Source organism: Lepus europaeus, chromosome X (assembly GCF_033115175.1).
Source record: "Lepus europaeus isolate LE1 chromosome X, mLepTim1.pri, whole genome shotgun sequence".
Lineage (NCBI taxonomy): Eukaryota > Metazoa > Chordata > Mammalia > Lagomorpha > Leporidae > Lepus > Lepus europaeus.
This window is the reverse complement of record NC_084850.1, coordinates 62,248,772-62,275,562: the sequence shown is the minus strand read 5'-3', so window position 1 is coordinate 62,275,562 and position 26,791 is coordinate 62,248,772. Positions and strand designations below refer to the sequence as shown.

The window sequence follows — 26,791 nt, the reverse complement described above, 5'->3', positions numbered from 1 at the left end:
TTAAGATTTTATTTATTTATTTGAAAGAGTTACACAGAGAGAGGAGAGGCAGAGAGAGCTAGAGGTCTTCCATCTGCCGGTTTACTTCCCAATTGGCCACAATGGCCAGAGCTGCGCTGAACTGAAGCCAGGAGCCAGGAGCTTCTTCTGGATCTCCCACACGGGTGCAAGGGCCAAAGGACTTGGGCCATCTTCCACTGTCTTTCCAGGCCATAGCAGAGAGCTGGATCAGAAGTGGAGCAGCCCAGTCTCTAACCAGCGCCCATATAGGATGCTGGCGCTTCAGTCCAGGGAATTAACCGGCTGCACTGCAGCGCCGGCTCCTCACCTGGTTCTAATCTTTTGACCCCGGACCAGGATTTATGCTGTCAGCTCCTCAGGTTTTCAGCTTGCAGGTGACAGGTGGTGCAATTTCTCAGCTTTTGCAGTCACAGTGAGCCAGTTCCTATAATAACCCCACCACCACCACCACAACCACATACACACCCCTTCTCTTCTCCTCTTGGTTCTGCTTCTCTAGAAAACGTAAATACAAAAGACATTTCATATTAAGAAAGAAAAGGCAATCCACAGAGTACAAGAAGCTGTTTCCAATACATATATTTGAAAGGGCCTCTGATCCATATATTTAAGAATTCTTAAAAATCAGTAGTATCAACACCATGGGAGGTAGCAAGTGATGGTTCAAGTAGTTGGGATCCTTCCAACCCACCTATGGAATCAAGATTGAGTTCCTAGCTCGTGACTTTAGCCTGACACAGCTCTGGCTGTTGTAGCCATTTGAGGAGTGACCCAGTGAATGGAAGATCTCTGTGTCTCTGGCTCTCTGCCTTTCAAGAAAGTAAATAAAATGAATTTTTGAAAAGTCAAGTTAGAAGCATGTATTTGTCCTAGTGATTAAGACACCCATGCCCCAGATTGAAGTACCTGGGTTCAGTTCCCATTTCTGGCTCCTAACTCTAGCTTTCTGCTGATATGGACCCTGGAAGGTAATGATGATAGCTTAATTAATTGGGTTCCTGCCACTCACATGCCAATTCTGAATTGAGTTTCTGGCGCCAGCTGCAGCCCAGCCCTAGCCATTGTTAGAATTTGGGGAGTAAAACAGCACATGGGAGCTCTATCTTTCATGTATATGAATTTAATTTTCAAAAATGAAGTAGAAATGATTCATAAATCTAAGTGTAAATCTATTTTATTTACTTAAGAAAACAGAATCTTCCAGAACTAGGGTTAAACAGTTTTTAGTCATATCAAAAGCATATAACCCATTAAAGAAAAAACAATTTGACTTGTTAAATTAAAAACTTTTTGTTGCGAGAGACTCTAAGAAAAGGAAAAGACAAACCACAGACTTGAAGAACAGATTTCCAAATCCATTATCTAATGAACCCTCATTTTCAGAATATATGAAGAATCTCAAAAAGAAGACAATTCACTTAGAAAACAGGTAAAGGACTTGAATTTATACTTCTCTGAAGATTTGTACATGGCAAATAAGTACATGACAAGATCTTAACACTAGCTATTAGGAAAATTTCAAAACACATGAGTTACAACTTCACACTTTTCAGAATTTCTAAAATGGTGACATTACTGAATGCTGGTGAGGATACAAAGAAACTGGATTAGTTCTACATTACTAGTAGGACTACCAAGTAGTATAGCTATTCTGGAAAACAGTTTGGCAGTTAATAACTGGGACTGGTATTGTCACAGCAGGTTAAGCCTCTGCCTATGATGCTGCCATCGAACGTGGGTGTCTGTTTGATACTTCACTGCTCCATGTCCCATCCAGCTCCCTGCTAATGTGTCTGGGAATACAATGGAGGATGGCCCAAGTACTTGGGCCTTAGCACCCTCCTGGGAGACCGGGAAGAATCTCCAGGCTCCTGGCTTCAGCCTGGGCCAGTCCCAGTCATTCTAGCCACTTGAGGGGTGAACCAGTCAATAGGAGATCTCTCTCTTCCTCTGTCTCTCCTCTGTTACTCTCTTTCAAATAAATTAAAAAAACTTAAAAAAAATGGGAATTTAAAACTGTACACTTACCATATAACGCTGCAACCACACTCTTGGAAATTTATCCAATAGAAAGTAAATCTTGGCCCTATGGTGTGGTGCAGTAGGCTAAACCTCTGCTTGTGGAGTCAGCATCCCATATGGGTGCCAGTTTGTGTCCCTGCTGCTTCTCTTCCAATCTAGCTCTCTGCTATGGCCTGGGAAAGCAATAGAAGGTGGCCCAATTCCTTGGGCCTGTGCCACTTGCATGAGAAACCCAGAAGAAGCTCCTGTGTTCTGGCTTCAAATGGCTCAGCTACAGCCTCTACATTCAAGTGGGGAGTGAACCAGTGGATGGAAGACCTTTCTCTCTGTCTCTACCTCCCAAATTAAAAACAACAACAACAACAACAAACAAAAACAACTAAATGAAAACTTAGGGGCTGGTGTTGTGGCACAGCAGGTTAAGCTACCACTTATGATGTCTGCATTTCGTATCAGAATTCTGGTTCAAATCTAGCTACTCTGCTTCCAGTCCAACTTCTAATGCTCCTGGGAAAGCAACAGAAGATGGTTCTGTTGCTTGGGCCCCTCCCACTCAAGTGGGAGACCCAGATGGATTTTGAGGCTCCTGGCTTCAGCTTGGCCCTGTGCTGGCTGTTAGAGGTATTTGGGGAGTGTATCAGTGGATGGAAGATTTCATTCTCTCTCTCTCTCTCTCTCTCTCTCTCTGTGTGTGTGTGTGTATGTGTGCGCGCACGTGTGCATGTGTGTACACGTGTATTTCTGTCTTCCCTTCTCCCTGTCACTCTGCCTTTCAAATAAATAAATCTTTAAAAACACAATGGAATGAGATCTTATTTTAACATAGATTCTTGCACATAGATGTTCATAACAACTTTATTTTCAATGGCCCCAAGTTGGAAACGACCCAAATGTCCTTCAACATGGGAATGGATAGACAAATTATGATATATCAAATACTATATTCTATATATTCAAATACTACTCAGTAATGAAAAGGTGTGAACTTTTGATCTGAGCAACAGCTTGAATGCATCTCAGTGGCATTATGCTGAGTTGAAATTTCCAATCTTAAAAGCTTATATACTGGGGGACTGGGCTGTGGTGCAGCAGGTTAACTCCCTGGCCTGAAGTGCCAGCATCCCATATGGATGCCGGTTTGAAACCCGGCTGCCCCACTTCCGATCCAGCTCTCTGCTATGGCCTGGGAAAGCAGTAGAAGATGGCCCAGGTCCTTGGGCCCTGCACCCACATGGTAGACGGGGAAGAGGCTCCTGGTTCCGGATCGGTGCAGCTCCAGCTGCTGCAGTCAATTGGGGAGTGAACCATCGGATGGAAGACCCCTTTCCCTCCCTCCCTCCCTCTCTCCCTCTGCCTCTCTGCCTCTCCTCTCTGTGTAACTCTGACTTTCAAATAAATAAATCTTTTAAAAAGGTTATATACTGTATGATCCCATTCATACAGCATTCTTGTTGTGATAAAATTATGATACTGAAGAATAGATGAATGATTGTGGTGTGTTGGGGTTAAAAAGAGGCTGAGCATACCAAGGGATAACACAAAGAGGTTCGTTTTTTGTTTAGTTGAGAGACAAGGGAGTGGGTTGAGAGCAAGAACGCACACGCTCTCATCTACTGGTTGACTCCCCAAATGCCCACAACAGCCAAGGCTCAGCCAAGCCAAAGCCAGGAGCCAGCAACTTAATCCAGGTCTCCCACAATTAATTGAGCTGCCACTGTTGCCTCCCAGGGTCTGCATTGTCAGGAAGCTGGAGTCAGAAGCTGAAGCTGGGAATTGAACCCCAGAACTGTAATTTGGGATGCAACTATCTTAAGTGCTAGGCTAATCACCTAGTCCAAGGAAGATTTTTTTTTATAATGATGAACAGTTCTGTATCTTGCATGTAGTAATGCTTACTTGATTCTATATACAAGATAAAATTTTGTGGAATTATACACCAAACAAAAGCTGGTAAAAGCCAATGAGCTGTGTATTTAAATTAATTTCCATGTTAGTTTCCTTGTTTTGATGAAGTGCTGTAGCTATGTAAGTTTTTACTGTTGCAGGATGCTGGGTGACCAGTACATGGGAACTCTCTATGCCACTATTGTACATTCTTGTGAAATGTACCAAATTATTTTTGAAAGGTTATAATAAAAACAAGAGTGCAGTACCGTTAGTTGTCAAGGATCTGGAAAAGCTGGAACTCTCATATACTGCTGGAGGGAATGAGAATTGGAATAACTACTTTCGAACACTATTTGTTCAGTTTAACAGTGCCATATACGTACATACCCTATGACTCAGCAGTTCCACTCTTAGATGTCTACCTACCTGAAATGCTTACGTGTTTTTACCAAAATATATGTACAAGAAGACTTATAGGAGTACTATACAAATAATGGTTCATATTTTAATCACATTTGAGTATTCTTTAAATTAAATTAATGTTTATTATTTTTAAAATGTATTTTATCTGAATATTGAGTTATATATTTCAGATTGAATATTGCAGGTTATGTAAAAATAAGTAATTCTTAATACAAGTTCAGTCACTTAACACTATCAGTTTCTTTTTTATTTTAATTTTCTTTAGGGGCAGCTTTGCATTGACCACAGTTATGCATAATAAATATCTCTGTTAAAATTACACTGCATTATGGTTGTTTAAATATCTATTGTTTTGTCATTAGTGGTATTCTTATTTGCCATTACCAAATTTTTTATCTTCCATATTCTCATCCAAGACTCGTAGTACTTGGGATGTGTTAGTAGTTTGATAAGCATGTTTATTCAACACATTAATTTTGCATTAGTGAATAGATATAAAGGAATCTAGTTTTCTGTGTTATATATTTCTTATTTTCAACAATGTGCTATTATAAATAACATTGTGAATTCTATATTCTTGAGAATTTGTTAACTTCTGTGATAATATTTTGGCTGTATTCCTTAGATGTGTGATACTCCAAGTTGACCTAAAACATGAATTTAATATCTGTTAATTTTTTGCCAGGATTTTGTTTTAGTAAAATATGGTTGGTAAACTAAATTGTAAACTCTTTCACATTATTAGAATTTAGAGTTTCCTTTTGCATTCTAGTATATAGTGCCATAAGTGTAATGGGTCTAGTATTTTATTTATTTTCAGTCATGTAATTATTAAAAATAACTGTTTGATTTTCCAGCAATAGGATTCTTCCAGGGCATATAAATCATCCACCTGACTCCTTAGGTATATCTTTATTTTCTTCAGCAAGTAAGAAATGAATTCTGGCCGGCGTCGTGGCTTAACAGGCTAATCCTCCGCCTTGTGGCGCTGGCACACTGGGTTCTAGTCCCGGTTGGGGTGCGGAATTCTATCCCGGTTGCCCCTCTTCCAGGCCAGCTCTCTGCTATGGCCCGGGAAGGCAATGGAGGATGGCCCAAGTGCTTGGGCCCTACACCCGCATGGGAGACCAGGAGAAGCACCTGGCTCCTGGCTTCTGATCAGCGCAATGCGCCGGCCGCAGCGGCCATTGGAGGGTGAACCAACGGCAAAAAGGAAGACCTTTCTCTCTCTCTCTCTCTCTCTCTCTCTCTCTCTCACTCTCACTATCCACTCTGCCTGTCAAAAAAAAAAAAAAGAAATGAATTCTCTATTTCTGACTGTTCAATAGATTGCCTTAGGATCAAAAAGTTACAGCATAATTAAAGTCTCTGTAAAGCATTAATTACTAAAGTATTTATTCTATATTTACATTTTCAGAGGGCGATTGTTTATCATTTCCACCAAAGCAGGATCTCTTGGAATTAATCTGGTAGCTGCTAATCGAGTAATTATATTTGATGCTTCTTGGAATCCATCTTATGACATCCAGAGTATATTCAGAGTTTATCGCTTTGGACAGACTAAGCCTGTTTATGTATATAGGTTCTTAGCTCAGGTAGGTTTCTAATTTATATTCTTCATATTGAAAGAGGCAAACAAAGTTGAAAACTTTTTTTTTTCTTGGTTTATGCATAAAGCAGCATAAGTTGATTTTGGCCTGTCTTTAGACTTTCTGATTTATAATTCATTTCTATAATATCAACTTTTTCAGGCTCAAATTATTTTGTGTGAGGGAATAGATTTAGCATTTTCATGCTAATTCAGGAAAGTTAATCATTTATAGTTCAGTTTCTTGATGTGCATTGACGAGCCAGTAAGTAAATCTAATTTGCTTATAGTTGAAAGGGTCAAATTCTCATTGTTTTTTCAGTAGCCACCAGCTATTCTCTTAATTTGAAAAATGTGGGTAGATAAAAGAAAAAATTAACTTATTTGTAATAACATAATTCTCACAAAAATATGCTTTAATACTCCTTCTAGGAAGAGTATTAAGGGCATTTCCTTTAAATATAAGCCTTGGTGTTAAAAGAAAATTTAAGAAAAATATATAAAATCAAGAAGCAGATATACTTCAATTAATATAGAGTTATTGAATCAAGTTGCCCTTTTAACTGCTACATCTATTTTGGTAACAGATGTTATTATTCTCCATTTGCCTCTGAATCTGGAGTTTCCAAACAGAATAGTTTTTACAGTAGTGCCTTGTGCATTTTATCTTAAGTATATAATGTGATTGATAACCTCATTGTAGGTTTTTCCCAGTTATTTAAATTTAGAGCTCTGTTAATTCCCATTTATAGTGCTATGTATATAATAGATAGAACATTTTACATTAGGTTTCTTTCATGATGTTACAGAAAGTAAGACTTGATATAATGACAATTGATGGTGTTTGTTGATAGCTTACTATATTAATTACATTGAAAAAAAATTAAACTCTTGCATATCCACCTTGTAGTATCCACCAATATTTTTTTCCATGTTCCCTTTATTTCCATTTACCCTGGTATCTACTATGTTCCTTGCAGCACGTATAGAAATATATAAAGAAATACTTGAATGCATTTTGGTCAAATACTACAGAATAATTATCAGTAAAATAATTTTTTTTATTTGTTGTGGTAACTGCTGAATAGATGATCTTTTATTAGAGAATTTTGCTAATGAATTTTTCTTTATAGCAATATATTACCTTGAAATTTTATCATTTCACATTAACTAATAACTGTATTTCTCCTTGATTAACTTTCATGTTTACAAAATTTATTCGTGTATTATTCCTTCTTTTTGCAAAGGGAACCATGGAAGATAAGATTTATGATCGGCAAGTAACTAAGCAGTCACTCTCCTTTCGAGTTGTTGATCAGCAGCAGGTTGAGCGTCATTTTACTATGAATGAGCTTACTGAACTTTATACTTTTGAGCCAGACTTATTAGATGACCCTAATTCAGAAAAGAAGAAGAAGAGAGATACTCCCATGCTGCCAAAGGTAAACATATTTAGATTATTAGCTTTAAAAAAAAATCAACATGGACCAAGCAAATTTTATAGTTGGTATGAAACCTGGTTATCTTTCTCAATTTTTCAGAGAATAAAATTGTATTTAATAAATTTGTCTATATGTTTACAAATGAGAGGGTGCTTGATCTATTCTTCATATAATACCAGAAAAAGTAATATATTCTGAAATACAGGCTTTATGTTAAATAAAATATTCAGGGATTGGTGCTGTGGCGTAGTGGGTAAAGCCAGTACCTGCAGTGCCAGCATCCCATATGGAAGCTGGTTCGAGTCCCAGCTGCTCCTGATCCAGCTTCCTGCTAGTGTTCCTGTGAAAGCAGCAGAGGACGGCCCAAGTGCTTTTGCCCTGAACCCACACAGGAGACCCAGAAGAAGCTCTTGGCTCCTGGCTTCATATTGGCCCTCCTCCAGCTATTGCAACCATTTGAGGAGTGAACCATAGGATAGAATTTCTCTCTCTCTCTCTCTCTCTCTCTCTCTCTCTCTAACTCTGCCTTTTGAATAAATAAATAAATAAATAAATAAAGTTCAGCCCTCTGGAAAAATGTTTTGAGTAGAAACCTTAAAGGAAATAGCATGATTTTCTTTTAATATCTAGTAGAGGGCATACATACATAATTTAAATCTATATAAAAATAAACACTCTTTATTAATAACTCCTTTCTGTTGTAGAGCAATTAAGAATCAGAAAATAGGGGCTGGCACTGTGGCGTAGTGGGTAAAGCCACCGCCTGCAGTGCTGGCATCCCATATGAGTGCTGGTTTGAGTCTAGGCTGCTCCACTCCTTATTCAGCTTTCTGCTATGGCCTTGGAAAGCAGTAGAAGATGGTCTCCCTGCACCTGCATGGGAGAACTAGAGGAAGCTCCTGGCCCCTGGCTTTGGATCGGCTCAGCTCTGGCCACACCATTTGGGGAGTGAACCAGCAGATCTCTCCCTCTCCCTCTCCCTCTCCCTCTCCCTCTCCCTCTGCCTCTGCCTCTGCCTCTCTGTTACTCTTTCAAGTAAATAAATCTTTTTTTAAAAAAAATCAGAAAATATCCAATAGGGATATAAGAAAGGTACTCGAAATCTTGAACCTTATCAGAGAAATGCAAATCAAAAACATAATGAGATGTCACCTTACATAGTTTATCATTTATCATTCAGTTTTTAATATTTATTTAATGTATTTGAAAGACAGTTACAGAAAGAGGAAGAGCCAGAGAGAGAGAAAGAGAGAGAGAGGTCTTCTGTCTGCTGGTTCACTCCTCAAATGATTGCATCGGCCAGAGCTGAGCTGCTCTGAAGCCAGGAGCCAGTAGCTTCTTCCTGGTCTCCAGTGTGGGTTCATAGGCCCAAGGACTTGGACCATCTTCTACTGATTTCCCAGGTCATCCGGGACTCAATCCGGCACCAATATGTCATTCAATTTAAACTAAAAGATGCTGCTAACTGTTGATGTAGTTGTGGGAAAAAGAGAACCCTTATGTGTTGTTGGTGGGGTTGTGATTTGGTGCATCCAGCATTGAAAACAGTATGTATGGAGTTGCATCAAAAAATTAAAAATATGGCTACTACCTGATCCTGAAGTCTAATTCCTAGTTGTACATCCAGAGAAATTGAAACCAATATTTTAGGAGTGGGTGTTTAGCCTAGTGATAAAAATTCCTACCTCCCATATCAGAGTATCTGGTTTTGATTCCTGGCTTTCCTCCTGACTCCATTTTCCTGCTGAAGCGAACTGTAGGAGGCAGTGGTGATGACTCAAGTAATTGAGTCCCTGCTACCCACAAGGGAGACTTGTATCACACTCCCTACTCCTGTCTTCGGTCTTAGCTGTTGAAGCATTTAGGGAGTAAATCAGAAGATTGGAGGGTTCTTTTTGGCTTTAGCTTACATTGTCTAGCTAGTGCTCCTGTCTCTCTTTTTCTCTTTCTTTCTCTCTCAAATAAATAAGAAAAATAACTTATGCCATAAATACCATGGATGGCACTTATAATTTGAAGTGGTATTTGAGCTGTCATGCTCATTCCAGCCTTATTCACAATAGCTAAGCCATAAACAGGTGAATGAATAAAAACCATTGTATATACATACAGTGGGATATTACTCAGCTTTAAAAAGCAGAAAAATCTCCATTTGCAGGAACATGGATGAGAGGCCTGCACTGTAGCATAGCGTGTAAAACCGCTACCTGCAAAATTCGAGTCCCTGGCTACTCTACTTCAGATGTAGCTCTCTGTTATGGCCTGGAAAAGCAGTGGAACATGCCTCAAGTCCTTGGCCCCTGCACCCATGTGGGAGACCTAGAAGAACCTCCTGGCTCCTGGCTTCAGATCGGCACAGCTCCTGCTGTTGGGGCCATTTGGAGAGTGAACCATCAGATGGAAGAAATCTCCTTCCCTCCCTCCCTCTTTCTCTCTCTCTCTGCCTCTGTGTAACTATGCCTTTCAAATGAATAAATGTAAATCTTTAAAAAAAAACATGGATGAATCTTGAGAACATTATACTTAGTGAACAAATACTATGTGATGTCACTTACATGAAGAATCTAAAATAGGCAGTCTTGTAGCAGATAGATTTAGAGTTGGGAGGAGGGGCAAATGGAGAGGCTTTTGTCAAAGAGAACAAAATTTCAATCAGAAAAGATAAATTAGTTCTGGAGATCCGTGCAATGCAGTACCTGCAGTTAATAATACTGCATTGTATGCTTTAAAATTTTACCAAAAGGGTCAATCTTAGTCGATGTTCTTATCACCAAAAAATTCATAAAAAGAGTTGGAGGAAAATTTTAGAGGTGATGGATATGTTTATGGCACTGATTGTGGTTATGGTTTCACAAGTGTATATATATCTCCCAAATGACCAAGTTATATACATTGAATGTGTATAGCTTTTTGTATATAACCCAATTTTTTAAAGATTTATTTTATTTATTTGAAAGGCAGAGTTACAGAGAGAGAGGGAGAAACAGAGATAGAGAAGGAGATATCTTCCATCTGCTGGTTCACTCCTCAAATGGCTGCAACAGCCAGAGCTGAGCCAGGCCAAAACCAAGAGCCTGGAATGCCATCTGGGTCTCCCACGTGGGTGGCAGGGGCCGAAGTACTTGAGCCATTTTCTGCTCCTTTCCTGGGCAGTTGGATCAGAAGCGCAGCATCCTGGACTCGAACTCTCACTCACATAGGCTGCTGGCATATTGGGCGGTGGCTTAACCAGCTGTGCCACAATGCCATATATAATACTTAAAAGTTTCTGTAGTGTTTCTACATATGTTACCTTAGTTGATAGATGAAATAACTTTTCAGATTGACAAGGGACATAAAGTCATAATTCATGTCTTACAGATGGGAGCACACAGACTCAAATTAGATGACTTATTCAAGGTCACAGCTAGTAATTTTTGCATCAGCACTGTAATTCAGATTTCCTTACTATAAATCTATGCTAATTCTACTGTATCACATTGCCTGCTAGAGGCAAATAATCATGCATTGGTTTATTTTTTTAAAAATTCAGTGAAACAATGTCTCTATTTTGATATTTTTACTTTAGCTTTTATTTAATAAATATACATTTCCAAAGTGCAGCTTTTGGATTACAGTGGCTTCCCCTCCCATAACTTCCCTCCCACCCGCAACCCTCCCCTCTCCCACTCCCTCTCCCATTCCATTCACATGAAGATTCATTTTCATTTATCTTTATATACAGAAGATCTATTTAGTGTATATTAAGTAAAGATTTTAACAGTTTGCACCCACACAGAAACACAAAGTGTAAAGTACTGTTAGAGTACTAGTTTACTAGTTATAGCATTACTTCACATTGGACAATACATTAAGGACAAAGATCCTATGTGGGGAGGGAGTAAGTGCGCAGTGACTCATGTTGTTGATTTAACAATTGACACTTTTGTTTATGGTGTCAGTAATCATCCTAGGCTCTTGTCATGAGTTGCCAAGGCTATGGAAGCCTTTTGAGTTCGCCAACTCCAATCTTATTTAGACAAGGTCATAGGGTCATAGTCAAAGTGGAAGTTCTCTCCTGCCTTCAGAGAAAGCAGAGAAAGGTACTTCCTTCTTTGATGGCCCGTTCTTTCCACTGGGATCTCACTCACAGAGATCTTTCATTTAGGATTGTTGGTCTTTTCTTTTCTTTTCTTTTCTTTTCTTTTCTTTTCTTTTCTTTTCTTTTCTTTTCTTTTCTTTTCTTCTCTTCTCTTCTCTTCTCTTCTCTTCTCTTCTCTTTTCTTTCTTTCTTTTTTTTTTTTTTTTTTTTTTTGCCAGAGTGTCTTGGCTTTCCATGCCTGAAATACTCTCATGGGCTTTTTAGCCAGATCCAAATGCCTTAAGGGCTGCTTCTGAGGCCAGAGTGCTGTTCAGGACATCTGGCATTCTGTGAGTCTGCTGTGTATCCCACTTCCCATGTTGGATTGTTCTCTCCTTTTAATTCTATCAGATTTCCTTACTATAAATGTATGCTAATTCTACTGTATCACATTGCCTGCTAGAGGCAAATAATCATACATTGGTTTATTTTTTTAAGAAATTCAGTGAAACAATGTCTCTATTTTGATATTTTTCACTGTTATAAAGCAGGTAATATTTTCACACTTGGAAAAGGACATTTAGAGGTAATTTAGTGAAGCCTTTTTGGCTTTTTTAAATTCTGTTTTTTGTTATGTTTTTATTTAGATCTATATTAGTTGAAATAGATTGTTGGCATTCTTTAATATTTAAAATTTTTTAAAGATTTATGTATTTGAAAGGCAGTGTTACAGAGAGGAAGAGAGAGAAAGATCTTCCATCTGCTGGTTCACTCCCCTAATGGCCACGAACACACAGGGCTGGGTCAGACCAAAGCTTGGAGGCAAGAGCTTCATCTGAGTGTTGCACATGGGTGCAGTACCCAATTGCCTGTGCTGTCTTCTTCTGCTTCTGTGCTTCCTCTGCTTTCCCAGGTGCCTTAGCAGAGAGCTAGATCAGAAATGGAGCAGCCAATTTACAAATCAATGCTCATGGCCAGCGCTGTGGTTTAACAGGCTAATCCTCCGCCTTGCGGCACCGGCACACCAGGTTATAGTCTTGGTTGGGGTGCCGAATTCTATCCCGGTTGCCCCTCTTCCAGGCCAGCTCTCTGCTATGGCCCGGGAGTGCAGTGGAGGATGGCCCAAGTGCTTGGGCCCTGCACCCGCATGGGAGACCAGGAGAAGCGCCTGGCTCCTGGCTTCGGATCAGCGCGATGCGCCGGCCGCAGCGGCCATTGGAGGGTGAACCAACGGCAAAAAGGAAGACCTTTCTCTCTGTCTCTCTCTCTCTCTCTCTCTCACTATCCACTCTGCCTGTCAAAAAAAAGAAAAAAAATCTATGCTCATATGTGATGCGTGTGTTGCAGACCTGCTATGCTACAAGCCCTGCCCTATTTTAAAAATGTTTTAAAAGATTTTATTTATTTGGGAGGTAGATTTACAGAGAGAGGGAGAGACAAAGAGAAAGGTCTTCCATCTGATGGTTGACTCCCCAAATGGCTGCAGTGGCTGGAGCTGGGCTGATCCCCAGTCAGGAGCCAGGAGTTTCTTCTGTGTCTCCCATGAGAGTGCAGGGGCCAATGACTTGGAACCATCTTCCACTGCTTTTCCAGGCCATAGCAGAGACCAGGATCGGAAGAGGAGCAGCCAGGACACGAACTGGCGCCCATGTGGGATTCTGGCGCCACAGGCAGAGGCTTTGTGCCACAGCACCAGCCTGGCTCCCTCCCCCTCCCCAGAAGTTGTGCATATTTTTGGTACTGTGTGATAATTCTATACATGTATATATTTTTAATTTCCAATGAGGGGAAACATACCTATCTCCTCAAACATTTAACATTTGTTTATGGTGTAAACATTGAAAATCCTTTCTCCTAGTGTTTTTTGAAGAAATATTCAGTACATTATAATTATCTGTAGTCACCCTACTGTGCAGTAGAATGCCAGAACTATTACTATCTAGCTGTAACTCAGTACCCATTAAATAATCTTTCCTCATCCTTCCTTCTCTAAACACTACACTCCCCAGCGTCTGGTAACCGGTATTATACTCTACTGTGAGGTTATCTACCCTCTTGTTTTATAGATAGGAAAATTTAGGGTCAGAGACGTTAAATGACTGGCCCACCGTTTTCAGCTAGTAAATGTCAGAGCCAGTACTATTATCTACATCTGTTGCTTGTTCCCTTATTCTTATATAAGAAAATGTTATTTGTACTCATATAGCAAGTAAAGATACTTCTAGGCTAAAATGATAGTTGTATTTATTTTAAAATTGTAATATGATGAAGAGACCGGCGCTGTGGCATAGTAGGCCAAGCCTCTGCCTGCAGTGCCGGCATCCCATATGGCCGCCAGTTCGTGTCTCGGCTGCTCCACTTCCAATCCAGCTCTCTGCCATGGCCTGGGAAAGCAGTAGAAGATGGCCCAAGTCCTTGGGCCCCTACACTCACATGGGAGACTCCGAAGAAGCTCCTGGTTCCTGGTTTGGGATTGGCTCAGCTCCAGCTGTTGCAGCCATTTGGGAAGTGAATCAGCGGATGAAAGACCTTTTTCTCTCTTTGCCTTTCCCTGTCTGTAACTCTACCTCTTAAATACATAACTAAAGACTTTTATAAAATGTAATATGATGTTACGTATCCTTTTGGCTCCTCTGAACCTAAGAATAGATAGATCTAAATAAAGATTTAAGTTTAAAAGCCCATTTGGCAGGGAAGTATCATGTTGGGCATTGTTTTGTCTTTGTTTCAAAATGAGACGATTCATGTTCTGTGCCACTGTTAAGAGAGTTGAGAAAGCAGCCTGGAGGTTATGGGTGTCACTCTACCAAAGTAACTTTTGTCACTTGTAAAATACTCAAATGTATATTAGTTCTTCCTATGGTTGGATACATTTAATTAAAGAAAAAGCAAAAGGAATAAATCTTCTAATAGTATAAGCCAATGATTTCTCTTGTAAATTTTTTAGTATACATGTTGATAAACATTTACATTAAGCATTTTGAAAATATTTTGAAGTGTCACTTGTATATAAATGCCAATATTGTTTTTAAGTTGATATTGATTTGAGTTTCTTAAATTATATTATTTTAGAATATTAAGATTCTTGAATAATCTGAAAAATTTCCTGTTCACAGATTTGCCTTCTTTTAAATGTGTATAAGCACAAATTGAGTCATACTGTAGTTTCTCTTCTGCAACTTGTTTTTTTCAACTAGATAGATCTTGAAAAATATTTCCATACTGGCATATATATGTACTGCCTTTAAAGAAACACTGCATGGTGTTTAATTGGCTGTTTTGTTTAACTCTTGTATCCCCAACACTTTTTTTTATCAGCTACTGAATTTTATATGACAAGAAGTATTCTTTTAAGGATTTGTACATGTTTTATAATTTTAAAAATAAGTCTCCCTTTTCAACTTGAGAATGATTTTTTTATAGAATGTTTCCTAAAATTATATTTAAGTTTTGACTTTTATCAAAATGTCCTATGATTAGCAGTATTTCTCATAGAAATATTCCAGTTAGAAATGGGAACTTGCTTTGAATTTATTTGTTATATTGTGAACTTATGATTACATGATATCTAATTTAATAAACATTTATTACTCGCTGACTTTGAGATGTGTACTGTGAGGATATACTAAGAACAAGACATTGTACTTTAAAGATTAAAAATTCCAGTAGGAAAGAAATGTTATTTAGTTATTATGGGATGTTTGTAAAAAAAAAATCTGTTTTGTAATTGGAGCTCTGAGTTGTAATTGGAGCTTTTTCATTTGTAAACTTATTGTATGTTGCTTTTGGCGTTTTAACCCCTTCCCTAGAGCAAGAACGAAAAGAAATACTGAATGCTTTATTAACACAGAGTACTTCGGCTCTCCCAAAGTTCTTCAAAAAAGGAAAATATTAGCTAACTTACTGATTTCTTATAGGTTTTCATACTCTGGGCTAAACAGTTTGTTCAGATTATCTCCCTCAATTCAGCAGCAGTTGAAAAGTGGACAGTACTCATTTTCAAGATGAGGAAATTCAGGCTCAGAAAGATTACATAATGTAAGCAAATTTGCACTCTTAATTTGTGGTGAAGCTGGCCTTCAAATCAGATCTGTCCAACACAGATGGTGTACTCATAAGCCTTACACTTAGTGCTACTCCTGCTCCACAATGAAGATTAGAAATGTATTTCCAAGTATAAGAAATTAAGCAGAGGACCTAGGAGTCCAAGAATTAACATTTAGGGTGCTTTATTTTATTTTGAATGAGTATGGATTTAATGTTGTAGAATGCTTTCACAATCAGTAATGTGGTAAAGCTGGTAAGCTTGTGTCATATTGTCAGTTTAGCTCATGACTTGTAAAGTTTTAGTTCCTTAAATACATAGATAGTTTTAAGGTATACAATGGCTTGTTTCACATATATTCATTATCTCAGGGAAACTGGCTTTGTCATTCTCCAGGGGTACATGACCAGTAAGTGTTAGAGCTAGAATTTGAACCCAGTAGTTTTCAGATTGTGTTCCAAGGAGTCCCAGGAGGTCTTCAAAGAGGTGCATCAGTGGCTGCTGTTGTGTAGCTAAGTGAGGTACAGGAAATATAGACAAGTAGCACTTCAAACCTTCATCTCATTTCAATCAGAGTCTTTTTATCTATTTCATACGTTTGGCATAAACATAAGATTTAATTTAAAGAGAGGATGTGACTGCTTTAAAACATTTCAAAAATACTAGACTATTCCAAGCTGCCTTTCTGATTATCATAGTAACTAAAGACTGTCAGGGATTTAAAAGTAAGATAATATATAAATGTGATTTACCTGAAGGAGCTGGTAGTCAGTTGGGAAGAGAAAAGTAACATTCTTGAAAACAAAGGAATGAAGTGCTGGTGTGACTGCTGAGTATGTTTACTGTGATAGAAAAGGGAGGATCTAATATTCAGGTAACAATTTTGATGGGAAAACATTCAGCTTAGCCCAGAAAAGATAGGGTTAGTATTTAAATGGATTAAGGGAAGAATGCAGCGTGCATGAGGGATTGAACAGTTTGGGCGGAGACAGAGGTACGAAGTTATATACCAGGTTTAAAGGATGGTGAAGAGATTGGCCTGATCATGAATTGAAGTTGGATGAGTAGGGTGGGCCAGCTATGGAGACCACTAGAAAGCAAATGGAGGCATTTAGATTTAAAATTCTATTACTATAAATTCTTGACTGGGGCTGTTGAATGCTAAAATTGGGCTTCTGGAGAATTTGCTTGATGATAAAATCCAGGATTAGGATCTATAATAGGATAATGACTGTGGAGGTCAATCAAACTTTTCAAGAAACCAAATTTTACAATTCAGTAACTGATGGTAGTCTATAATTTTTAAAGAGTTGGGTGGTGAAAAGTTTTAATCTAAATGAAGCTTATTCATTCATTGATTAAAAACTTTTGAGGCTGCCTATGATGTGCCAGTTATTTCAGTGATCTCTAGGGATGAATACATTGATGAATAAGCCTGGCATCTTGCTTCTAAGAAGCCTGTGGTAGGGCTGGCACTGTGGTGTAGTGGGTAAAGCCACTGCCTGCAATGCCGGAATCCCCTATGGGTGAGTCCAGGTTCGAATCCTGGCTGTTCCACTTCTCATCCAGCTCTCTGCTGTGGCCTGGGAAAGCAGTAGAAGATGGCCCAAGACTTTGGGCCTCTGCACCTGTATGGGAGACCTAGAAGACGTTCCAGGCTCCTGGCTTTTGGATCAGTCCATTTGGGAAGTGAGCCAGTAGACGGAAGACTTACTTTCTCCTTCTCTCTCTCTCTTATTTTTTTATTTTTATTTTTTATTTTTGACAGGCAGAGTGGACAGTGAAAGAGAGACAGACAGAGAGTAAGGTCTTCCTTTTGGCGGTGGTTCACCCTCCAATGGCCACCACGGCCGTAGCGCGCTGTGCTGATCTGAAGCCAGGAGCCAGGTGCTTCTCCTGGTCTCCCATGGGGTGCAGGGCCCAAGCACTTGGGCCCTCCTCCACTGCACTCCCTGGCCATAGCAGAGAGCTGGCCTGGAAGAGGGGCAACCGGGACAGAATCCGGTGCCCCAACCAGGACTAGAACCTGGTGTGCCGGCGCCGCTAGGCGGAGGATTAGCCTGTTGAGCCACTGCGCAGGCCTTTCCTTCTCTCTCTCTCTCTTCCACCTTCTCCCCCTCCCCCTCCCCCTCCCCCTCCCTCTCCCTCTCCTCCTCCCCTTCTGCCTCTGTAGCTCTGCCTTTCAAATAAATAAATCTTTAAAATTTTTTTAAAAGCCTACAGTCTAATATACTTACCTTAAGCAAGTAAGCATAATAAATGTTGAAATAGAAATGAATACAGATACTAAAGAAGGAATATTCATTTCTTTCTTGGAAAAGTTGGCTATGGGGACTTGATATTAGAAGGCCTTCAACAGATGTTGAAAATAGAAATAGATGGGGCTGGCACCGTGGCGCAGTAGGTTAATCCTGTGCCTGCGGCACCAGCATTCCATATGGGTGCTGGTTCTAGTTCCAGCTACTCTTCTTCCAGTCCAGCTCTCTGCTGTGGCCTGGGAAAGCAGTAGAAGATGGCCCAAGGGCTGGGGCCCCTGTACCTGTGTGGGAGACCAGGAAGAAGCTCTTGGCTCCTGGCTTTGGATTGGCATAGCTCCGGCTGTTGCAGCCATTTGGGGAGTGAACCAACGGAAGGAAGACCTGTTTCTCTGTCTCTCTCTCTCTCTCACTGTCTGTAACTCTACCTGTCAAATAAAAATAAATAAAATCTTTTTTAAAAAAGAAAATAGAAATAGTAACTGCATTGCTGGAAGCACAAAAAGAAACACAAATAAAAGAGAATCACAAATTTGAAGAACCTCAAGAAGTTGAAAATTAGTAATAATAGGAGATGTGGTAGAGTAAGGGTTGGCATGGGAAGAGTTCAGAGAAAATACTACAAAGGTAGTGGGAATAAAATCATGGAAGTTAGAGAATTTATACCTTGTTTTAAAGGCTGTTTAACTTTTTAATCAAGACTAACATATTAGAAAATCAATTTTTTTGTTTAAATGTGAAGGATGGATTCGAGAAAAGAATATGAATGTTAAGATTTTTGATAGGATGCTATAGAAATGACCCAGATGAGAGAGAGAATGCAGTAAGGTGATAGCTTTGGCACACTGTTGGTACTAAATAAAATGTTCATTTACTAGGCTTATATTTACAGTTTCATTTAGCTTTGCCACTACTATAATAGAATCTGAAAATCAATCCTCTAAAATGGGTACAAGTAGGTTTTTTTATATTCATAGTGAGGGATTTCTTGGTATTTGAACCTGTGTTTATTAAAGATATTACAAAGTTGACTTCTGTTACTATAGCACAATTACAGAAGCCTCCTTATCCATGATTTTTAAGTTGAGAGACTTTTGAAAATAATACATTGTTCCATGACTACCTTGCTGTTATGTAAATAATGATAAATTTGCATAAGGCCTTCAATTTTTCTTTATCCTTTGATAACCCTGAAAGCATTTATTTTCAACTTATTTGATATGGGATTTTTGTACACAGATACTTTAAAAAATTCATGGAAAGGGACAGGTGTTTGGTGCAGCAGTTATGATGCCACATCCCATTATCAGTGTGTAGGTTCATGTCCCAGCTCTACTTTTGATTGCAGTGTTCTGCTGATAAGACAAGCTGAGGAGGCAGCAGGTGATGGCTCAAGTATTGGGATTCCTGCCACCCACATGGGAGACTTGGATTGTTCTCTGGGTTCCTAGCTGTTGTGGACATTTCGGCAGTGAACCAACAGATGGAAGATCCCTCCCCCTCCCCTCCCCTTCCCTCTCTCCCTCTCCCTCCCTTTCTGTGTCTCTCCTCTCCCCTTCTCTTCCAATAAAATGAAAATAAATAAAAATGTTTTTCATGGAAAAATGGCAGGCATTTGGTGCAGTGGTTAAGATGCCTCTTGGACATGCACATATCATCTCAGAGTGTCTGGGTTCAAGTCCCAGCCCTATTTTCAATTCTAGCTTCCTACTAATGTGCACCCTGGGAAGCAGCAGGTGATGCCTCAAATACTTGGCTCTTTGCCCCCCATGTGGGAGGTCTGGATTGAGTTCTAGGCTCCTGGCTGTTTTCGGGTATTTGGAGAGTGAACCAATGGATAGAGTATCTCTGTCTCAATTTTTTTTTTGCCTTTTAAATAAAAATAGATAAAAATTTTAAAAAAGAGTGTATTTTGTTGCAAATAGTTTTTAAATTCATGCATACTTTTTTCATAATACCCATTTTCTATGAATATTGTGGAGAACCCTCGTGTGGATTTAAAAATTTCTTACAAGAATATAAATTTACCTTTTAATTACATTTTTCCATGAACTTTTTGAAGTACCCTCATATCTCTTTGCTGAATTACTTTATTATATAATTGCTGTCCCTGTATATCTGTTTTTGTTTAGTTACTTTTACATTTTCTAATTAGATTTAATACCATACACTTAATTTATTACTTACTTTACTATTTTCCTTGTCTTTGTCTTTGCAGTTCTTTAAAGGCAAAAACAATATTCTTTGTTTATAAACCATATTGGAAAATGCAATGCTAGCCACTTTCACCTTGCCTTTTTAAATAATTCTTTCTGGTGATATCTAAGGGGGCTTTTATTGTTCCTTGATAATTCATGTATTAAAAAATGATGTTAGTATTAGACTTTGCAAGTAGTAAAATTGAAATGAAGACTGGTTAAATCGCTTCATTGGATTCTTAGTGTTGTTGCTGACTTTACCTTTTTTGAAGTGTAATGGTCCTTTAATCCTAGGAACTCATTTTTTAAGAACTAATTTCATGGTCTCCTGGGTCATGTCTACCAAGTGTCTGTGCATCTCTAGTTATTCTGCATAATGTTCCTTAGCCACTTTGAAATTTCGGTATGCTGCAAGTTTTTCTAAATAGTTTAACACAAATTTCTAGTGATAATAGATTTATTGACTGATTCTTAACTGTTTTTTTAATGCTTAAAAGTAATATCTAACCTCTGTTAACATTTATGTAAATCAGCTTAGGGAAAGTACCTCTTTTGGTAATAAACTTACAGATTACACAGATATCAGAGATGAAAATCTTGATCAAGGTCATATTTCATATTATGCTTAAGTGAGTGTTTTGTTCCTCTTAAGTACAGTGTACACAGCCTGAGCTCTGTACCCTTTATTAAGAAAACAAAAGCCAGTGAAACTGGCTTAGAAAGTTTTTTGCATTTCCCTTTTCCAGCACTGTATTACTTAAGAATTTTTAAATGTGGACTGCTTGTTGGTAATTATAGGTGGAAAAATGGAGATTTAAACTAAAGTACCCTAAGTGAGGCTTTAAGTTTTCTTTCTCCACCCTGATTTTGTGTACAATTTTCTCCCCTTGTCTTTTGTCCTTCATTCAAGCTAGAATACCTCAAAGCATAGTTTACTGAACAGAGATGTTATTGTGTAGTTTTATTAGCCAGCAGATGGTAATAATAAGGTTTTACTTTAGTCATTTTTTTTTGACAGGCAGAGTGGACAGTGAGAGAGACAGAGAGAAAGGTCTTCCTTTTCCGTTGGTTCACCCTCCAGTGGCCGCTGTGTCCAGCACGCTGCGACCGGCGCACTGTGCTGATCCGAAGCCAGGAGCCAGGTGCTTCTCCTGGTCTCCCATGTAGGTGCAGGGCCCAAGGACTTGGGCCATCCTCCACTGCACTCCTGGGCCACAGCAGAGAGCTGGACTGGAAGAGGAGCAACTGGGATAGAATCCGGCGCCCTGACTGGGACTAGAACCCGGGGTGCAGCGCCACAGGCGGAGGATTAGCCTATTGAGCTGCGGCGCCGGCCACCTTAGTCTTTTTTTTTTTTTTTTTGACAGGCAGAGTGGATAGAGAGAGAGACAGAGAGAAAGGTCTTCCTTTTTGCCGTTGGTTCTCCCTCCAATGGCCGCTGCGGCCAGCGCATCGCACTGATCCGAAGCTAGGAGCCAGGTTCTTCTCCTGGTCTCCCAGGCGGGTGCAGGGCCCAAAGGACTTGGGCCATCCTCCACTGCACTCCCAGGCCATAGCAGAGAGCTGGCCTGGAAGAGGGGCAAGCGGGATAGAATCCGGTGCCCCAACCGGGACTAGAACCCGATGTGCCGGCACCGCAAGGCGGAGGATTCGCCTGTTAAGCCACGGTGCCGCCCACCTTAGTCATTTTTAACACTAGAAGGAAATATGCTCCATCAAAATAATTTGATGTGAAGTATGAAATAGCTAATCAACCTGTTTCAGGGACTTTTTTTTTTGAATTTGCATAGATTTACTTTGGAGGATAAAGGTTCAAAGGGTCCATTTAATTATAGGGCAAGTATTAGTATCCTCTAGCAAGTAAACCACATGGTGATACATGAACCCCGTTTTTGTTGACATATACCTTGAAGAAGCCATGCTCATAATTGCAGCTTGTTTGATGTCATTGTCTCCTACTTCTCTGCCTCTTTATCACAAGTTTAGTAGGTTTTTTTTTGTTTAATGAAAACATTCTAGTATTGTTTCTGTATTTGTATTTACTGCTATAAAATGATTATTCATGTGAACAAGAATAGACCACTAGAAAACAAAACAAACACCAGAGAAATTGTTTTAGTTGTGTTAAAGTGTTTGTTGAAATAATTGAAGCCAAGTGAAAAGAGCAATTGAGCTAAGCTTTTGCCCCACTCCCATGTAACCTACTCACCATTCTTTTTGGGATGTAATTGTAGGCAAGCCTCACTTTCCTCAAGAAGATAATAGTATCTGCTTCACAGAGGGGATAATCCCTGTAAAGGCAAACTGCATAGCACATTGTAAGTGTTCAGATGTTAGCTGCTGGTTTTGTTTCTGCAGTTGTTATTTATGTTGCCATTATACTCGGTTCATTTTCTGAAAGAGGTAGAACCTTGAGTTTTTGTATTTACTTTTTTATTTCAATTTTTGTTTTTATTTATTTTATTTAAAAGGCAGAATTACAGAGAGAGGGATACACACACACACACACACACAGCTCCTAACCACTGGTTTACTCCCCAAATGCCTGCAATAGCCTACACAGGGGCAGGCTGAAGTCAAGAGCCTGGAACTCCATCAGGGTTTCCCACATGAGAGGCAGGGGCCCAAGTGATAAGCACCATCTTCTGCTGCATTCCCAGGCATATTATCAAGGAACTGGATCGAAAGTAGAGCAATCAGGACTTGAACCAGCAATGTCCCCTTAACCTGCTGTTCCACAGCACTCTAGACACTCTATTTTGATATAACTTACACTTTCTTCTGATCAATACTGTGAGTTTATGGAAAGATGCCCAGTGTTATCAATGTGTGCAGTGCTGGACAGTGAATTTTTTCTCCTTCTAAGAGTATTATTATCTGGATGCCTGCTCTTTTACATTTAGCCTTCATATCTTTTGGCTTTGTATTGCATTAATCTTTATTCTTTGCTACTGCCTTCTGGAAGAGTGCCTCGATCTAGTCTCTTAACTCACTAAGTTATTCTGTACCCTTCCTGCTATTTATGCTACCCATTGACTTATTTCAACTCTTTGTTTTTTCTCTATAATATGCACTGTCTCTTTAAATAATTATTTGGATTTCATATCAGTATCTTCCATTATTTCATTTGTTTCAAATAATTCTACTTCAGATGACAATATGATACCAGTCGTCTATGTATCTGTGTGTTTCTGGAATTCATGTTTTCTTTTCCCTTCTTTAGTTTCAGTAGATTTGGTTTTGGAGGAAAGTGTTAGAAGCCCATGTTGATTAACCATGTTAGTAATTTCATCTGTAACATGGGGACAATAATAGTATGTGTTTCATAGAAGTATGAAAATTAGATATTCCACATTGAGTTCTTCAAAGAGTGTTGGCAGGCAGCCAAGCTTTTAATTCCCTAAGATCATCTAATTGCACATCTATATTGAAGTTACTCCAGTTGTCTTCAAATGTCTTTCATAGCTCCTTTTTTCATATCAAGATGCACTCAGAGTACATACAATGCTTTTGGTTGTTATGTCTCTTTTAATTTAGTGCACTCACTTCGTCTCCCTCCATTCTGGATTTGATATCTCTAACATAATCTGTAAACTGGAAATTAAATCTAAAGGCTTGATTAGATTTATGAGAGATACTTTTGGCAAGCGTGTTTTGTGGAAGATGTGTAAAAAAAAAACAGATTAAGGCAAAGAATGAGGATAAAAAAATAATATATTCTGAGTGTTTCTACTATGTACTTTTACAATCATCATCTGATTTAATCCTTTGTAAAAAGATTTATTTATTTATTTGAAAGTCAAAGTTACACAGAGGAGATGCAGAGAGAGAGGGGGGGGGGTCTTCCATCTGATGGTTCACTCCCCAATTGGCTGCAGTGGCTGGAGCTGCACCGATCCAAAGCCAGGAGCCAGGAGCTTCTTCCAGGTCTCCCACGCAGGTGCCAGGCCCAAGGACTTGGGCCATCTTCATCTTCTGCTGCTTTCCCAGGCCATAGCAGAGAGCTGGATCGGAAGTGGAGCAGCTGGGACTCAAACCGTCGCCCTTATGCCATGCCGGCACTACAGGCAGCGGCTTTAGCCTATACTGCAGCGCTGGCCCCAAGAGCAGAGTTTTGAAGAATGGGTATGGGTCTTGAACTGGTGCTTCAGGCCAGGGCATGTGCCTGTTGTGCCACAGCACCAGCCCCTGATTTAATCCTTGTAGTAACTCTTTGAGCTATAAGTGGTATTATCCCTTTGTAGTAAGGGATCACCTAACTATTAAGGAAAAGAGTTAGCATTCAGAAAGAGAAGAAAAAAACAAACAAGGCCCTTTATCCTTATGTAAGCAGAACTACTAACAGATCACTTACTGTCTGTGGCTTAGTCTCTGATAAAATGAGAGCAACTAATTAAGGTACTTTTGAAGTCTCTTACAGTTCTGACATTATGTAATCTTCAAATATATATTGTTCAGATTTACCATGTTATTTTAGGTAATAAGAAGTATCCTTTAAGCATCAGCTAAATTTTTAAAGAATACATATATAATCTCAGGGCATAAAAATTTATTGATCTTTTTATAACTGTGACAGCTATGTATGTGCTTTTCTGGGACAATTCTGATATCAGATAATTTGTCCTTTTAAACATGTCATCAGTTTTTTATTAGAAAAACTTTGTTAAAGGGTAAGATCCTTGTTAGTATGGAAATAAAATTGTTGGTAGTTTTTTTCTTTTAAGATGAAGATCTGCTTTAGCACCTTTAGAAATAGTGTTGGAAATTAGAGAAAGCAGTAAATAATATCAGTACAGTTCTCTTAGTAGTTGACCTAGAAAATAAAGTATTATGATAAAAAGACTGAGTAATTTCTGTCAGATGTTACTGACTAGTGAGATAGGAGCAGGTTCTAGTCCCGGTCAGGGCGCCGGATTCTGTCCCGGTTGCCCCTCTTCCAGGCCAGCTCTCTGCTATGGCCAGGGAGTGCAGTGGACGATGGCCCAAGTCCTTGGGCTCTGCACCCCATGGGAGACCAGGATAAGCACCTAGCTCCTGTGTTCGGATCAGCGTGGTGAGCCAGCCACAGCACTCCGGCCGCGGCGGCCATTGGAGGGTGAACCAATGGCAAAGGAAGACCTTTCTCTCTATCTCTGTCTCTCTCTCTCTCTCACTGTCCACTCTGCCTGTCAAAAAGTAAAAAATAAAAAATAAAAGATTTTATTTATTTTATTTGAGAGTTAGAGTTACAGACAGTGAGAGGGAGAGACAGAAAGGTCTTCCTTCCGTTGGATCACTCCCCAGATGGCCGCAACGGCCGGTGCTGGGCCGACCCGAAGCCAGGAGCCAGGCACTTTTTCCTGGTCTCCTTTGTGGGTGCAGGGGCCCAAGGACTTGGGCCATCTTACACTGCTTTCCCAGGCCATAGCAGAGAGCTGGACTGGAAGTGGAGCAGCTGGTACTAGAACCAGTGCCCATATGGGATGCCGACGATGCAGGCAGAGGATTAACCTACTGCGCCATGGTGTCGGCCCCAAGTTAGATGTTTTAACAGTGTTTGTGAAATAAAAAGATAATGTAAACTCTAGATTGTTGTAGAAGGAGAATTAAAGTCCAGTTCAGGCTCTACAACCTGCAATCTCTAGAAAGTCACTATACTCATAGAGTCTGTAAGAACAGCTCTCTACTGCCCGGTGGCATGTGTAATGATTGTAATGAATAATCAATTTTAAAGGTTAAATACTAAATACAGTACCTGGTTTCTTTAAATGATAAGCCAAAGAGAAAACATTCTTATCAAAGGAAAGTTCTGGGGCCAGTGTTGTGGCACAGTGGGTTAATCCGGCACTTATGACCCTGGCATCCCATATTGGAGTGCTGGTTCCAGTCCCAGATGCTTACTTCTGATCTAACTTCCTGCTAAAGTGCCTGGGAAAGCAATAGCAGGTGGCCCAAGTACTCAGGCCCCTGCCACCCATGTGGGAGACTTGAATGGAGTTCCTGGTTCATTGCTTCTGCCAGGACCAGATCTGGCTGTTGCACCCATTTTGGGAACGAACCAATGGGTGGAAGGTTGGTCTCTGTCACTCTGCCTATCACATCGATTGATCTTTTGGAAAGGAAGCAACATTTTTTGTAGTGTCACTATCTTACACCAATACTTTGGGAATCTGAATAAGTTTCTCTTTTTTTTTTTCTTTTTGACAGAGTGGGTAGTGAGAGAGAGAGAGAGAAAGGTCTTCCTTTTTGCCATTGGTTCACCCTCCAATGGCCGCTGCGGCCAGCGCATCGCGCTGATCCAAAGCCAGGAGCCAGGTGCTTCTCCTGGTCTCCCAGGCGGGTGCAGGGCCCAAGCACTTGGGCTATCCTCCACTGCCTTCCCGGGCCATAGCAGAGAGCTGACCTGGAAGAGGGGCAACTGGGATAGAATCCAGTGCCCCAACTGGGACTAGAACCCGGTGTGCCGGCACCGCAAGGCGGAGGATTAGCCTGTTAAGCCATGGCGCCGGCCAGGAATCTGAATAAGTTTCTATGAATGCTCTTTGGCAAAGGTTACATGCTCTTAAACTAAAAATCTGATATGAGACATCAAGTAAACTTCATTCAGTGAACTGTCTAGTTGTTTATCACATACATTACATTTTTCCCACAGTGTAGTTTGAGAAAATATAGGCTTCAAATTGAAGCTTTTTGATTGGGAACATTAAATTTCTTTACTAAGTATCTAGACTCATTTAAGTAATAAAAGAAATTTTTATGCCTTTTTTAAAAAAAGGTTTTATTTATTTATTTGAGAGCTAGAGAGGTTTTCTATCCGCTGGTTCACTACCCAGATGACTACAAATGGCCAGAGCTGGGCTGATCTGACGCC

At 39.7% G+C, this 26,791-nt stretch overlaps 1 protein-coding gene across 9 annotated transcripts in view; it reads left to right on the top strand.

Annotated features, from left to right (window-relative positions):
• The window catches only part of ATRX (ATRX chromatin remodeler), a 202,620-nt gene that overhangs the window by 162,190 nt on the left and 13,639 nt on the right, over positions 1-26,791 (top strand). For all 9 annotated transcript variants that reach the window (XM_062184328.1, XM_062184325.1, XM_062184324.1 and 6 more), the window contains 2 exons: positions 5,771-5,948; positions 7,189-7,383. In XM_062184328.1, the coding sequence (XP_062040312.1) occupies positions 5,771-5,948; positions 7,189-7,383 (373 nt within the window). The remainder of the gene's footprint in view (positions 1-5,770; positions 5,949-7,188; positions 7,384-26,791) is intronic.